At 46.1% G+C, this 17,176-nt stretch overlaps 1 protein-coding gene across 4 annotated transcripts in view; it reads left to right on the top strand.

Annotated features, from left to right (window-relative positions):
• Positions 1–17,176, top strand: part of NIPBL (NIPBL cohesin loading factor) — a 302,820-nt gene that overhangs the window by 254,144 nt on the left and 31,500 nt on the right. For all 4 annotated transcript variants that reach the window (XM_068155385.1, XM_068155384.1, XM_068155381.1 and 1 more), the window contains 5 exons: positions 10,482–10,568; positions 10,810–11,024; positions 11,118–11,220; positions 12,109–12,207; positions 12,324–12,470. In XM_068155385.1, the coding sequence (XP_068011486.1) occupies positions 10,482–10,568; positions 10,810–11,024; positions 11,118–11,220; positions 12,109–12,207; positions 12,324–12,470 (651 nt within the window). The remainder of the gene's footprint in view (positions 1–10,481; positions 10,569–10,809; positions 11,025–11,117; positions 11,221–12,108; positions 12,208–12,323; positions 12,471–17,176) is intronic.

Here is a 17,176-nt window from a genome sequence, read left to right as displayed (position 1 = left end):
TAATGACTGTTATAAATTTACGTTGAAGGAAATACTTGTGCAATTTGCAAGCATTCAAACAAAGAATCGAAATTCATCTATTACTATAAGGCTGATACTTCATCTAACATCTGTCAATTAGAATATTATACTATCACAGAATCACAGAAATGTTCACAGTAACATTCAGATTGGAAAAGACCTTCAGGATCACCATGTCCAAATGATAACCCTACTCTACAAGGTTCACCCCTAAACCATATCCCCAAGCACCACATCCAAACTACCTTTAAACACATCTAGGGTTGGTAACTCAAACACCTCCCTGGGCAGTACATTCCAGTGCCTGATGACTCTTGCTGTGAAAATGGTTTTTCCTAATGTCCAGTCTAAACCTACCCAGTCTCAGCTTGAGGCTGTTCCCCCTTGTTCTGTCACTAATTACCTGTGAGAAGAGACCAGCACCAACCTCTCCACAATGTCCTTTCAGGTAGTTGTAGAGAGCAATGTGGTCTCCCCTCAGCCTCCTCTTTTTCAAACTAAGCAGCCCCAGTTCCTTCAGTTGTTCTTCATAAGATTTGTTCTTCAGGCCCTTCACAGCTTCATTATCCTCCTCTGCACTCACTCCATCACCTCAACATCTCTCTTGTATTGAGGTGCCCAAAACCGAACAAAGTACTCAAGGTGTGGCCTCACCAGCGCCAAGTTCAAGGGGACAATCACCTCCCTGCCCCTGCTGGACACAGCATTTCTAGCACAGGCCAGGATGCCATTGGCTTTCTTGGCCACCTGGGCATACTGCTGGCTCATATTCAGCTGCTTGTCAATTGGAACCCCCAGGTCCCTTTCTGCTTGACAGCTTTCCAGCCACACTTCCCCAAGCATGTACCGTTGCTTGGGGTGGTTGTGACCCAAGTACAGGACCTGGCATTTGGCCTTATTGAAGCTCATTCTGGTAATGTTGGCCCATAGATCCAATCTATCCAAGTTTCTCTGTAGAGCCTCCCTACCCTTGTGCAGATCAACACTCCCATGTAACTTGGTGTCATCTGTGAACTTACTGATGACACACTATGTCTTCATCAAGATCATCAATAAAGATGTTGAACAGAAGTGGAGGTGATTCTGCCACTTTGCTCTGGTGAGACCTCACCTGGAGTACTGCATCCAGGTCTGGAGCCCTCAATATAGGAAGGACATGGATATAATGGAGTGGGTCCAGAGGAGGGCCAGAAAGATGATCTGGAGGTTGGAGCACCTCTGGAACACAGACAGGCTGAGGGAGCTGGGGTTGTTCATCGTGGAAAAGAGAAGGCTCTGGGGAGACCTAATAGCAACCTTGCAGTACCTGGAGGGGGCCTACAAGAAGGATGGAGAATGACTGTTTACAAAGGCCTGTAGTGATAGGATGAGGGACAATGGCTTCAAACTAGGAAAGAACAGATTTAGATTGGATGTTAGGAACAAGTTTTTTAATATGAGGGTGGTGGAACACTGGAACAGGTTGCCCAGGGAGGTTGTTGGGACCCCATCCCTGGAGATATTCAAAGTAGGGCTCAACAGGGCTCTGGGCAGCCTGATCTAGTTGATTATGCCCCTGCTTGCTGCAGAGTGGGTTGGACTAGATGACTTTCGGTGGTCCTTTCCAACCCAGAACATTCTATGATTCTACCATTCTATGATTCTCCTTTAACAAGTCTGCATTAGATTTTGTAGAGAAATATTTTAGAAGAATCCTTGTTGTTATCTCCAGAAGTTATGTAATAGGATTGAATGATATTAAAAAAATATACATACAGAATCACAGAATACATCCAGTTGGAAGAGATCGCAAAGATCATCCAGTCCAACCCTTCACCCAGCACTGAAGGGTCAACACTAAACCATGTCCCTAAGTGCCATGTCCACTCACTGCTAAAATACCTCCAAGGACAGTGACTCCACCACTGCCCTGGGCAGACATCAGCCTGTAATACAGATAATTCTTGGCAGCCTCCTGTCACCCCAGAGATCCAGATGGGTCCAGTCCCTCCATATCCTGATGACATCCATATATATTGTGCACCATTGTCTACCAACGCCTCATACTTCTGTCCATGCAGTCCAGTATACTCTGTCATCCCTTTCCTCCTCCTGGCTGAAGGCAGGGACCCTCTACTCCTGGTCTTCATCAGAATTTTCACTGCCTGACCTTGGTGGTATCAGACCAGAGGTCCCCTCATTAGGATCAAGGGATGTAACCACAGTTCTCAGCTTGCATGATCATTGTTATCTTCTTGAGCCTCCACAGCAGCTAACTTGACTGCCTACTCAGGTGATCCCTTCTTAACTACCGTCTTCCCTCTGAGCTCATGCAAGCAAGCTTCCAGTTTAGAAGTAGGTTCACCATCCCACTTCCTCATGTCCTCCCCCTCGTCATGCAGGAAAAAACAGAGTGTTCCACATGGCATGTGCCTGGGGCTCCCCTTCCCTCTGACTGGGGCAGGAGTGGAGTGATTCCTTGGGGCACTCCTAATAGCTGAGGCACTGGCTCGTGGGGATGAGGAGCCACAGAGATTGTTTTCAATATTCTGGAGTAAAGACAGTCTCCACAGGTGGTGTATACAGATCTGTGTTAGAATATTGTGGTATGTTGTAGTTTCCCATTTGTCGTAGGGTTGAGGGAAAGGCCGGGCCTTCTCCTCCCCCCTATAAAGCGAAGGGAAAGAAAGTTGAAAGGGAAAAAAAACTCACAGCTGGATTAGCAAAGGGATTGTGCTATATATTTACAAAGCAGTTTAGGGAATGCAGGCTTATGTACAGAATTTACAGTATTTACAATATATACAGAAATATACAACAAAGTCACACAGAAATGAGGGTTCCCTCCTCTGCTGAGGGGGGTTCCCCACCTCTGCTCCCCCTTCTCTCCCCCTTTCCCCAGAGAGGGTTAGAAAGAGAGAAAAAAGAGAAAATTAATTGAAAGTGGTTATGTGTTAGAATGTTAGAGAGTGTCTTATCTGCTCCAAGGTCAAGCCTGGCCGAAAGCCCAGAAAACTGCGAGCTGCAAGGGGAGAAAGCAAGACTCAGGAAAAGTGCAGGAATGCCCAGGATTCTCTGCTGTACTCCCAGTTCAAAAGGTGCTTCCTCCCAATCTACCAATGAAATTAGTTTAGATCTCCTTTGTTTATAAACATTTCAGCCACAATATTCCCTTTCTTAAGGGGACAGCCTCAAACGGTCACACCATTCTCATTAACTAAGCACAACTAACTCAGCTGGAAGCAAATGGAAGCTGTATTTACAAGCAAAAACTACACTCTACAATGGAATGCAATGAATATGTACAAAATATGCAGTATTTAGAATATTATACAGATATTTGCAATTAGAAAATAGCACAGAAACCCCCCTGTATGCCCTTTGTGGTTTCCCAGAGAGCAGGGAAGCTGTTCCACTGCCCTCCTCCCCCAGCCTCCTCCCCCCCTTGTAACAGGAGAAAAGAGGACCCAAGAGGAAGGAATGTTAGCTTAAAGAATCAGTGTTAGTGTTCTTATCTTTTCTCAAAGCCAGCCAGAAGCAATTATTGTCTCCCCAGCAGAACAGCCAAGACCACAGAAGAAAAGAAAAGGAATGAGATTAGAAGTGAAATGTGAAAGATATTTATGGAACAACTGCCCAATGAATTTGTTTAGAATAATCTTCTGTTTTACTTTTTACACCCAATAGTGAATTATTTATATTTTTCTACTTTTCTGCTCGAAATTTGCAGCTAATTTTAAAGGCATAGCCTAAAACTGCCACAAATATGATGCTGGAGCACCTTGAATTCCCTTTGTCCACATAGCCCACACGTGCATGGGACATCTTCGGATTTGTTGGGACGCTTTCATCGTCTAGATCACTGTATATAACTTCCAGCACTGCTAATTCCCTCAGGCACTGGATGCCTTCATCTTCAGTGTTCTACTTTCCTGGAAAATTCACATGATCTTCCTTGAATGGGTTCCTTGCTTTCATGCTGGAGAGGAGCCATCTCCAGAGACTGCAAATACACATTTGTTTTCCAATTCCTTTCTCAATCCCTTGATTTCTAGTGATGAGTCCCAGTTGTTTGGCTTTTTTCCTTCTGGTAGCTGACTGGCAGGCCCATTATCCCAGCACCAGAGAAGCCAGGCAGCAATCCGCTCTCCTGGCTGGTGACTGTAATCCTTCCGCACATCTGTAAGTTCTGATGAGGTCAGGGACTGGATAGACCTTCTCAGCCACTGTTTCTTCTTCATTACTGGGGCAGTCACTGTAGTTACTGTTTGGGTCCCCATCTCAACCATGTTATGCTCAGGTGTCATTTGGGTGCCTGCCTCTACCACAGTCATAGAGTCATAGAATTGTTAGGGGTGGAAGGGACCTCAAGGATCTGAATTGTGGCTCAGTAAGCACAGGCCAGGCCCAAATACCATGCTAGAAGTTGCTGGGTTTCATTGGGGTAAGTGAGGCACCCTTCTATCAGGTGGTGCGTCAGTTTATCAGGGTTATTTGCCTGTTATGTGGTAAAGTCCCAGGCTAGGGGAGGTGATAACCATCCTAAGAATCTGTCCAAATCCTTCCACACATCCTGCCACCCAGGGACCAGCCTCCTCAGGCCACCCTTCTCCTACACATTTATGCCATGATGATACCAGGTTCCACAAAGTACATAATATGCCAGTAATATTGATTAGCAGTACTCAAGAGTTAACGTAAGAATGATCAGGAACCTTTTGAGCCAGCTCCTGGAGGATTTAAGGGGAAAAAAGAGGCTGTATCACCTTTGGAAGGAGGGGAAGGATTCTCAAGGTATGTTCAAGGAAGTTCTTAGATTATGTAGGAATAAAATTAGGGAGGCAAAGGCCCAGTTGGAACTGAAGCTGGCCACCTCTGTCAAAGATAATAAAAAGCATTTTTACAAATATATTAACAATAAGAAGAAGGGCAGGAAGAACCTGCACTCCTTATTGGACCTGGAGGGGAACACGGTGACTGAAGACGAGGAGAAGGCTGAGGTCCTGAACACCTTCTTTGCCTCAATTTTTAACAGAAAGGCAGGAGTTCAGGGCGAGTGGCCTCCTGAGCTAGGCGATGGGGTCGGGGAGCAGTGTAATGCCCTGGTAATCCATGAGGAATTAGTTCAGGACCTCCTGAGCCACTTGGACACTCACAAGTCCATGGGACCGGATGGGATCCATCCTAGGGTGCTGAGAGAGCTGGCAGATGAGCTGGCCAAGCCACTCTCCATCATTTTCCTCCAGTCCTGGCTCACCGGTGAGATCCCAGGTGACTGGAAGCTAGCCAATGTGGTCCCCATCCACAAGAAGGGTCGGATGGAGGAACCTGGAAACTACAGGCCAGTCAGCCTGACCTCAGTGCCGGGGAAAGTGATGGAGCAGATTATCCTGGCGGCAATAACTGCGCACCTGAAGGATGGCCAAGGGCTCAGGTCCAGCCAACATGGATTTAGGAAGGGCAGGTGACCCGTCTGGTGGATGTGGGGAGGCCTGTGGATGTGGTCTACTTGGGCTTCAGCAAGGCCTTTGACACCATCCCCTGCTAGACTGCTGTCTAAGCTGTCAGCTCATGGCTTGGACCACTACACTCTGTGCTGGTTTAGGAACTGGCTGGAGGGCCGAGCCCAGAGAGTGGTGGTGAATGGTGCCACATCCAGCTGGCGGCCAGTCACCAGTGGCGTCCCCCAGGGATCAGTGCTGGGCCCCGTCCTCTTTAACATCTTCATTGATGATCTGGATGAGGGGGTCGAGTCAGTCATCAGCTAGTTTGCAGATGACACCAAGTTGGGGGCAGATGTTAGTCAGAGGGTAGAAAGGCTCTGCAGAGGGACCTCGACCGACTGGACAGATGGGCAGAATCCAATGGGATGTCATTTAACAAGTCCAAGTGCCAGGTGCTGCACTTTGGCCACGGCAATCCCATGCAGAGCTCCAGGCTGGGGTCAGAGTGGCTGGAGGTACCTGGGTGTGCTGATCGACAGCCCCCTGAACATGAGCCAGCAGTGTGCCCAGGTGGCCAAGAAGGTCAATGGCATCCTGGCCTGCATTAGGAATAGTGTGGCCAGCAGGAGCAGGGATGTCATTGTGCCCCTGTACTCTGCTTTGGTTAGGCCCCTCAGTTTAAGAAGGACATTGAAACACTTGAACGTGTCCAGAGAAGGGCAACAAGGCTGGTGAGAGGCCTTGAACACAAGCCCTATGAGGAGAGGCTGAGGGAGCTGGGATTGTTTAGCGTGGAGAAGAGGAGGCTCAGGGGTGACCTCATTGCCTTCTACAACTACCTGAAAGGTGGTTGTAGCCAGGAAGGAGTTGGTCTCTTCTCCCAGGCAACCAGCACAAGATAGCCATTATCTGTTTTGACATGTTCATAATCAAACCAAATGTTCCTAAACATTTCTAAAAATTCCTAAAAAGGGAGAGCAGTCAGCTCAGTAGGTAGAGCATGAGACTCTTAATCTCAGGGTTGTGGGTTCAAGCCTGCAGTGGTCTGGCACCACTGTCCTTTTTTTTATGGCTGGAGAGTGGCCAGGCAGAGAGGGACCTGGGGGTGCTGGTTGATTGTAGGCTGAACATGAGCCTGCAGTGTGCCCAGGCAGCTAGGAGGGCCAATGGCATCCTGGCCTGCATCAGGAACAGTATGGCCAGCAGGAACAGGGAGGTCATTCTACCCCTGTACACTGCACTGGTTAGGCCACACCTTGAGTACTGTGTCCAGTTCTGGGCCCCTCAGATTAGGAAGTAGGTTTACTTGCTGGAGCGTGTCCAGAGAAGGGCAACGAAGATGGTGAGGGGCTTGGAACACAAGCCCTATGAGGAGAGACTGAGGGAGCTGGAGCTGCTTAGCCTGGAGAAGAGGAGACTGAGAGGTGACCTTATTGCTGTCTACAGCTACCTGAAGGGGGATTGTAGACAGGCAGAAGTTGGTCTCTTCTCCCAGGCACCCAGTACCAGAACAAGAGGACACAGTCTCAGGCTGCACCAGGGGAGGTTTAGGCTGGAGGTCAGGAGGAAGTTTTACACAGAGAGAGTGATTGCCCATTGGAATGGGCTGCCCGAGGAGGTGGTGGAATCAACCATCACTGGAGGTGTTCAGGAGGAGACCTGACAGGGTGCTTGGTTGCATGGTTTAGTTGGTTGGGTGGTGTTGGATGATTGGTTGGACATGATGATCTTGAAGGTCTCTTCCAACCTGGTCTATTCTATTCTATTCTATTCTATTCTATTCTATTCTATTCTATTCTATTCTATTCTATAGAAAGCAATGCTGCCAGCAAGCTCAGTGACCTGCACAGGTGCTTGTAACTTAACTATAGCAAACTTAAAGCAAAACTGCAGGTATGTTTGCTTTCCTGCACCAAAAAGGGCTGTGGTGGTGTGGACCAGGCTGTGGGCCAGATGCCTACTAAAGCCCTTCTGTCACTCCCCTTCTTATATGGACAGGGGAGAAGGGAGAATATAACAAAGGCCCGTGAGTAAAGATAGAAGCAATTTAATAGGATGCAAAGCCAAAGCAAAGGCTGCACATGGAAGGCTAAGCAAAGAAAGATATTATTCTCCACTTCCCATCAACATATCATGTTTGGTCACTCCTCAGGAAGCAGGGCTTCAATACACATAGTGGTTGCTTCGGAGGTCAGATGTCATCAGCAAATGTCCCCATGCTTCCTTCTTTCCCTTAGCTTTTATATCTGAGTTCATGTCACATGACATGTGTGGCAGTTTTAGGCTATGCCCTTAAAAGTTAGCTGTAGATTTTGAGTAGAGGAAGTGGAGAAATATAAACAATTTACAGTTGGGTGTAAAAAGGAAAACAAAAGATTATTCTAAATGAATTTCATTGGCCAGATGTGCAAGATGTACCCTAGCAATCTCACCCATTCCACTTCATTCCTTTCCTTCTTCTCTGGCTGTTTGGCTGTTTTCTGCTTGGCTGGGAGGATATAATCACTGCTAGCTGACCTTGCAGATAAGGACACCAACCATGCTTTGAGTTAACAGTTCTCCTAAAGTCTTTCTCTTTTCTTCTAATTATAGAGGGAAAGGGGGGTTAGGGGAGAGCGGAGCAGTTTCCCCACTCCTTTTGGGATACCAGAAGGGGTTCAGGGGATTTTCCATGCTGTTTTCTGATTGTAAATACTTGTATAATATTGTACATACTGTATATTTGTACATATTAATTGCATTCCATTGTAGAGTGTAGATTTTGCTTTGTAAATATAGCTTCCATTTGCTTCCCGACTGAGTGAGATGTGCTTTTTTGTTAATGTAGTGGGAAATTTCTAAACCACCACAACATGGAATACCCCTTTGGTCAGTTTGAGTCAGCTGGCTGAGCTGTGTCCCTATCCAAGATCTTGCCCATCCCTCAGCCTACTGCTGAAAGGGGGGGGGGCAGGGAGGGAATTCTGGAAAAGCACAGCCTTGATGCTTGGCTCAGCAGTAGCCAAAACACCGGTGTGTTATCAACACTCAGCTACAGCACTGCAAAACACAGCACTAGAAAGATGCTCTGTGGAGAATTAACTCCAGCTCAGCCAAACTCAAGCAACTTCTTTGTTGTTGGTGGGGTTTTTTTGCCAGCCTTTTATCCAGAAAAATTAACATTGGTTGAAAACAAAAACTTTCAGATCACAATTTGCACTCTCCATCAGATTTCTGCACTGGCCAGATGGGACTACTAAAAGGCAAATGTGTTGAGGGCTGATTCTCAACAGATTGCAGCAAAGGATCTGCTCTGCTATGTATGAAACCCTGACCCAGAATCAGGTGGTCTATGAATGAGCACTGGGTGCCCCACGATTGAGGGCTGATCACTCCTTGGATCTCCAGCTGATGAATCAGCTCATGGATGGGAGCCAGGGAATCTTGGTTTGTGTGATATTGCCACCAGTGCATGGTCCTGGTAGCAGTTGGCACCTGTTATTCCTCAACGTGCAGCAATCCCACAATGAAGTGATCCTCTGAGAAGCCAGACAGGGTAGACAGCTGTCTGATCTTCTCTGTATTCTACACCAAAAGCCCATTGATATCCCTTTGGGTCCTTGAAGTACCCTCTCCTGAGGTAATCTATGCCAAGCATTGTGAGAGACTAAAAGCTTGCCTCTTCTGGTGTGACTCAACAAAGATAAAATCACTTGCTGCTTGCCCAGACAATAGCTGATATGTGTTGGGCAGAGCCACTGGAATGACTCTTGGAAGGTGCAAAGATAACATTGCTCACTGGGCCACAGCTGGCCTGACAACAATGGACCAAGGCCACCTTCAGGAATATGCATGAGACAAGATAATCTCCACCCATCAAGTACCCTGGGAAGGGTGACACAATGGATTCACCACCTGTTTTTCTGATGTGTAATGAATGTGGGGGCTTGTCTGGATGGAGAGGGAGGAGGCGGAGGCCCCCCCCCCCCCATCCTCATCCTTGCCCAAACTCACAGAAATGCACAGAAATATTTCCGGGGGAACGATACCTGGACATTTACCTAAGGATCATTTCCTTGCCTCTGAATTCCTGAGGGACAATACTTGGACACATACCTAAGGACTAAAAAACTGTATAAAAGACTGGAGCCACTACTGGCTACTTAGAAGAAAAACGGAGAAGAAAAATGTGGGGGACTGTGTCCCCTGGACTGGATGATTAAAAGAGAAGAAAAGCGCAGGAGATGAAGGAAAACACAGGAGACGGACCATGCCGCTGAGAAGGAAAAGCCCGGGACAATGCTGCTCCAGAGAAAAGAAGCCTCAGCACCCTTTCCCTACAGACCCAGGCTGCCCAGAGGACCACAGCTCTTCTCCATCCAGAGCCTTAGCACCGTTCCTGTACCAACCCAATATCTCCTGCAGCACCTTTCCTCCACAGACTCAAACTGTCTTGGGGGGGTGAGGGGTGTGGTAATATAATTCCTTTCCTCTTCTCTCTCTCTTCTCTCTCTCCCTCTCTATTTTCTCCCTCTCCCCTTCTTATGTCCACTTTATTTATGCAATAAATAGTCTAGCTGTTGATATTTTGGCCTCATTTGTGCCTCTAATTTCACATCACGGGAATATTCATAAGAACTGAGTCTCTTCCCCTCTCCGGACAGAGACAAGCATAAAAAGGGCCTCTGGGCCCATCACAACGGGATGCTTGTCCCCTCTTAAGTTCACACCAGCTTCTAATACAGATAATTCATGGCAGCCGCCTGTCACTCCAGAGATCCAGATGGGTCCAGTGCCTCCGTATCGTGATGGCATCCATATATATTGTGCACTGGTGTCTACCAATGCCTCATACTTCTGTGGGTCCAAACTCCCAGGCCATTGAATCCACACAGTCCACTATACTCTGTCAAAATAGTTGATTAAAAAATTATTAGTTGTATTGATAATTGAAGAATATTTACTTCAGTGTATTTTATATGTGGACATGCAAATTTTCAGATGATAATTACCACTGTGCAATATTCTATTTCATATCTATCTTTCTATTTCTGATAGATATCAGGAGATGATGAAATTCAACAGCTGCAAAAGGCTTTGCTTGATTATCTGGATGAGAACACAGAAACGGATGCATCATTAGTGGTAAATTTCAGCTTTCTGATGTCAAATATATATAAAAATAATTTCAGTAACATGTAGTGAATAAAACACTTTTGTCATGCATATTAGTGCTTCAATTAAATTGTCACCCTAACATATACTCTTGATTATATTTTCCAAAATATGGTTGATTAGACTCACTTAATCTCATTATAAATCTGTTAATTTCACTCTTCTGTTTCTGTTGGTTTTGTTTTCTATGTATCCTGCTGGATTTCTCCAGTTTTCTCGGAAGTTTTATATAGCGCAGTGGTTCCGTGATACAACTATGGAGACAGAGAGAGCAATTAAATCTCAGAAGGATGAGGATCCATCTGAAGGAAGTCATCATTCAAAAGATGTTGAGACCACAGGACAAATTATGCATAGAGCAGAAAGTCGCAAAATGTTTCTTCGCAGCATCATTAAAACTGCTCCATCTCAGTTCAGTACATTAAAGTATGTTTCAGCAATACTAATTTCTTCATTTGATGTTTTATTTTTATCATTTGTGCTAAACACAACCCAATTAAAACATTGGATTTGTTGCAGGATGAATTCTGATACTGTGGACTATGAGGATGCATGCTTGATTGTTCGCTATTTGGCCTCTATGAGGCCATTTGCCCAGAGCTTCGATATTTATTTGACACAGGTAAACTGTGCTAGATGTCTTAGTACAGTGAAACACAGTTGGTTTCTGATTCCAAACACTTTTGCAGTTCTGTTCATTGTAGAGCACAGGTATTTAACAGGCCATGATAACACCATATGCTTTCATATTCTGTATTGATGACATAAGTGGTTATATTTCCTGCATGCATTTCATATGTCACATCATATGTAAATTATTTTATTTGTCCATGTTTGTATATGGCAAAATCATTGTTAGATGTACATAGTAAAAGGATAATTACAAAATGTTGAAATCTTTCTTACAGTTTCTGTAAGATGCATGCTTATTTGATCTTAATTTTGATTTGAAAATACAAACCAACCTGCTCAGTTGCTTGCGTACATATTACTGTCACTTTGGAAGCTGTTTCAACAGTGTGGTTTCTTTCCTTTTTCTGGGAGAAAAGCACTAACATGTTGGTATGGTGACATGTTTGAACTTCGGCACTGGCTTAGTTGTTTAGTTTAATTGTGTTACTTACATTGATCTACATACAGAGCCATTCTTAAAATTACAGTCCCCAAATCCAACTCTCCTGTTGTAGGAACCATGGTGAAAGACACAACCAAATGGCAAAAGTAGAGTTTAAATTGAAGGGACTTAAAGCAAACATATGTGTAAATCCTGTTTGGACCAGTCTTAGAGATGTAGCAAATCCTTGTAAATATCCATGCTCAGTTATCAATGACATGGAACATCACTTGCATGCACCTTTTTACTGTTTGAGAAGATATATAGTTTTTAGTAGACAGATGTTCTTTTTTTAGTTAAATAATTTGCATGCTATTCTGCTGCATTTTTGCCTGTTAAACATTGTTTGCTACCTGCAGAAAACAATTCAATCTTTGTGTTCTTTTCCTTTATTAGATTCTACGTGTACTTGGTGAAAATGCAATTGCTGTTCGAACAAAAGCTATGAAGTGCTTGTCTGAGGTCGTTGCTGTAGACCCCAGTATTCTAGCCAGGGTAAAAAAAAAAAAAAAAAAGAAAGAAATAACCACCATGCACATGCGTTCTCCTGTCATACTTGAAAGAAATCTTTATTTCTTATTTTGGATCTCTGTTTTATTTATTCTTTTTAGCTGGATATGCAACGAGGTGTTCATGGACGATTAATGGATAACTCCACTAGTGTACGGGAAGCAGCTGTGGAGCTCCTTGGCCGATTTGTGCTCTGCCGTCCTCAGCTTGCTGAACAGTATTATGACATGCTGATAGAAAGAATATTGGTACAGTGACTCGTGATATTTATGATAAAAATAAGCATCATTGGAAAATTTGTTTTCAGCTGTGTTTATATGTTTAATATATGTTTATATGTTTAATGTATTTAATGGCACTCCTTTTTGGTTTCTTTTTGGGTCTTTTCGGGGCTGGAGGACCTCGGCAGACAGCAAGGACTGGCAGGGTCGTCTTCTCGCATGCCTGCTTGAGAGGGTGACGTCAGCTGCGGCAAATTTAAACGTGGGAGACCTGAGCCGCACGGCACCATTTTGGCAAGAGAGCTAGTCTTCTCGCTTGATTACAGCTAGCAGCACGTGCCGCAGCACATTTTCACCAAAAGGAGGGAGGTGCTGAGTCACGTGGGCTCGTTCCTGAATTTTTCTCCAGTTAGGTCATGTGGCCAGGGATAGGGATGGTGATAACTAGACGCAAAACTGTTTTCAAAAGATCTGTGTCGACCCAGACTGAGGTCGAACTTAATCAGGTAGGTGTCCAGGCAACTGGCAGCAGAGAGTGCTAGAGACTGGCACCTGAAATGGAGGGCAGCAGAGATAACACCTGCATTAGGTGTGAGCAGCTTGATTATCTGCTTAATCTAGTGGCTGAACTGAAGGAAGAAATTGCTAGAGTTAGGACTGTAAGGGGATGTGAAAGGGAGTTGGATTTGAGGAACCAGGCTCTGCAGGCTCCCCTAGCAGAAGGAGGTGACCCAAGATGCAACAGGGAATAGATACAGGTCCCTGCTAGGAGAGGCAAAGTAAAACCCTCATGGCTCCCCTCACCTTCCCAGCTACCCTTGCAAAACAAATATGGGGCACTGGAAGTTGAGGGTGAGGTGAATGAGAAGACAGAAGACACAACATCTGAGTTGTTGCCTAAAGCAAAACAGCCTGTCCTCTGCATCAGGACTTGTTCCCTCAAAAAAAAGAGGGATTGTTATTGGTGATTCCCTCCTGAGGGGAACAGAGGGCCCTATATGTCAGCCAGATCCTTCCCACAGGCCTCCCTGGGGCCCGGGTCAGAGATGTTACCAGAAGGTTGCCTAGTCTGGTACAGTCCTCTGATTGCTATCCCTTGATAGTTATGCAGGTAGGGAGCGATGATGTTGAAACCAGAGGTCCAAAGGCAAGCAAAAAGGGAAAACTGGTTGAGGGGTCAGGGGCACAGGTAATTTTTTCATCAATATCCTTAGTAGCAGGAAGGAATACTGAAAGGGACAGGAAAGCAGGTGTAATTAACAAGTGGCTCAGAAGCTGGTGCCACCAACAGAATTTTGGGGGTTTCGATCTTGGGGAACTTTCTATGGCACCGGGTCTGCTAGCAACAGATGGAGTACATCTGTCCCAGAAGGGGAGAAAAATCTTAGCACATGAGAACAGCCTATCCCACAGAAGGAAAAAGTTTCTAGGAAGGCAGTTGGCAGGTCTCATTGACAGGGCTTTAAACTAGATTTGAAGGGGGAAGGGGCTGAAACCAGTCTACCCAGACAGGAGTCTGGGGGTGGTAAGCTGGAGTCAGGGGTGAAACCAGAAGCCCAGCTGAAGTGCATGTACACTAATGCACGCAGTATGGGGAAGAAACAAGAGGATCTGGAAGCCTTGTTACAGCAGGAAAGTTATGATGTAGTTGCCATCACAGAAATGTGGTGGGACGACTCACATGAATGGAGCACTGTAATCGATGGCTACAGGCTCTTCAGGAGAGACAGGCAAAGCAGAAGGGGTGGAGGCGTGGCCCTGTATATCAAGGAGGCTCTAGATGCCATGGAACTAGAGATTAAGGATGATCAAGTTCAGTGCCTGTGGGCGAGAATTAGAGGGAAGGCCAACAAGGCTGATATCCTGTTTGGAGTCTGTTATAGACCACCCAACCAGGATGAAGAGGTTGATGAGTTATTTTATAGGCAGCTAGAGGCTGTCTCAAGATCGCCAGACCTTGTTCTTATGGGCGATTTTAACCTGCCTGATATCTGCTGGGATCTCAACACAGCAGAGAGGAGACAGTCTAGAAGGTTCTTAGAGTGTATGGAGGATAGCTTCTCATCCCAGGTGCTGTGTGAGCCTACCAGGGGGTAAGGCTTTGCTTGATCTTCTTTTTAGAGAGAAGGGCTGGTGGGAGATGTGGTGGTTGTAGGCTGCCTGGGGACCAGTGACCATGAGATAATTGAGTTTTCAAAATGCAGTCAAGCTAAGAAGGGTATCAACAAAACCTCCACTCTGGACTTTCGGAGGGCGGACTTCAGATTAGTTAAGGAACTACCTCAGAAGGTACCTTGGGAAACAGCCCTTAAAAACAAAGGGGTCCGGGAGGGCTGGTCCTACTTCAAGAAAGAAATCTTGAAGGTGCAGGAACAGGCTGTGCCCATGTGCCAGACGATGAGCTGCTGGGGTAGACGGCCAGGCTGGATGGTCAATGAATTTCTGAGCAAATTAAGGGGAAAAAAAAAGGGTGTATCATGTTTAAGGATGTTGCTAGGTCATGTAGGAAAAAAATTAGATATGCAAAAGCCCATTTAGAGCTTAGACTGGCCTCTGCTGTGAAGGACAACAAAAAATCCCTTTACAAATATATTAATGGCAAGAGGAGGGGCAAGGACAACCTCCACTACTTGGTGGACATGGAGGGGAATATTGTAACTAAAGATGAGGAAAAGGCAGAGGTACTTAACGCCTTCTTTGCCTCAAATTTTAATAGCAAGATAGGTTGTCTTCCGGACAGCTGGCCTCGTGAGCTGGCAGATGGAGCCAGGGAGCAGTATAGTTCCCCTGTAATCCAGAAGGAAGTAGTTGGAGACCTGATAAGCCACTTGGATACCCACAAGTCCATGGGACTGGATGGTATCCATCCTAGGATGCTGAGAGAGCTGGCAGATGAGCTGGCCAAACCGCTTTCCATCATTTTTCAACAGTCCTGGCTCACTGGAGTGGTCCCAGATGACTGGAAGCTAGCCAACGTGATGCCCATCCATAAGAAGGGCCAGAAGGAGGAACCAGGGAATTCCAGGCCTGTCAGCCTGACCTCAGTGCCAGGAACAGGTCATCTTGAGTGCAATCACACAGCACTTATAGGATGGCCAAAGGATCACATCCAGCCAGCATGGATTTAGGAAGGGCAGGTCCTGCCTGACCAACCTGATCTCCTTCTATGATCAGGTGACCCGCATGGTGGATGTGGGGAATGCTCTGGATGTAGTCTACCTGGACCTCAGCAAGGCCTTTGACACCGTCCCCCACAGCAAACTCCAGGCCAAGCTGTCAGCCTGTGTCTTGGACAGGAGCACACTGTGTTGGGTTAGGAACTGGCTGGATGGCCGAGCCCAGAGAGTGGTGGTGAATGGTGCCACATCCAGCTGGTGGCCAGTCCCTAGTGGTGTCCCTGAGGGAGTGCTGGACTCTATCCTGTTCAATATCTTTACTGACGATCTGGATGAGGGGATTGAGTCCATCATCAGTAGATTTGTAAAGGACACCAAGCTGGGGGCAGGTGTTGTCCTGTTAGAGGTTAGGAGAGCTCTGCAGAGGGATGCTGACAGTATGGACAGATGGGCAGAGTCCAAGGGCATGAGATTCAACACATCTAAGTGCTGGGTTCTACACTTTGGCTGCAGCAACCCCATGCAGTGCTACAGGCTGAGGTCAGAGTGGCAGAAGAGTGGCCAAGTAGAAAGGGACCTGCGGGTGCTGGTTGATAGTAGGCTGAACATGAGCCAGCAGTGTGACCAGGTGGCCAAGAAGGCCAATGGCATCCCGGCCTGTATCAGGAATAGTGTGGCCAGCAGGAGCAGGGAAGTCATTGTGCCCCTGTACTCTGCACTGGTTAGGCTGCACCTTGAGTACTGTGTCCAGTTCTGGGCACATCAGTTTAGGAAAGATGTTGAGTTGCTGGAACGTGTCCATAGAAGGGCAACAAAGCAGGTGAGGGGTGTGGAGCACAAGCCCTTTGAGGAGAGGCTGAGGGAGCTGGGATTGCTTAGCCTGGAGAAGAGGAGGCTCTGAGGAGAGCTCATTGCTGTCTACAACTATCTGAAGGGATGTTGTTGCCAGGTGGGGATTGGTCTCTTCTCCCAGGCAACCAGTGCCAGAACAAGAGGACACAGTCTCAAGCTGCACCAGGGGAGGTTTAGGCTGGATGTTAGGAAGAAGTTCTTCATAGAAAGAGTGGCCATTGTAATGGGCTGCCCAGGGAGGTGGTGGAGTCACCATCACTGGAGGTGTTTTAGAGACTGCATGTGGCACTTGGTGCCATGGTTTAGTTGATTAGATGGTGTTGGGTGATGAGTTGGACTTGATGATCTCAAAGGTCTTTTCCAGCCTGGTTATTGATATTCTTTTCTATTCTAATAATACAGAATGATGGGTTGTACTCGATGATATCTGGAGGTCCCTTCCAACCTCTAATGTTCTGTGATTCTGTGATCCAATAATATATTTTATCTTATTGTTTTAATGGGGAACATAATTCTTTTATGACCAGCCCTGTAAAATGCATGGCATGTTTCTAATGAAGCTTTGTTACATCAGAAGGTAAACATACATAGAAAGTTGTCCTGCATCAGAGCCAGGATTATATTCTTTTTGATTCCTTTATTAAGGCACAAATTAAGTGAAATGAGGAATTTTGCCCCATTTTTAAAGTCTGAGATTGGGTTACTGAGGGCAGCTCAGTAGTGTGGGTGATGAAGAAAGATCTACAACACAGTAATCGATAAAAT

Source organism: Melanerpes formicivorus, unplaced genomic scaffold (assembly GCF_026170545.1).
Source record: "Melanerpes formicivorus ecotype bairdi unplaced genomic scaffold, bMelFor1.0.p_v2 SCAF_31, whole genome shotgun sequence".
NCBI classification, from domain to species: domain Eukaryota; kingdom Metazoa; phylum Chordata; class Aves; order Piciformes; family Picidae; genus Melanerpes; species Melanerpes formicivorus.
Note: the sequence above shows the minus strand (reverse complement) of the source record. Positions and strands in the feature narration are given on the sequence as shown.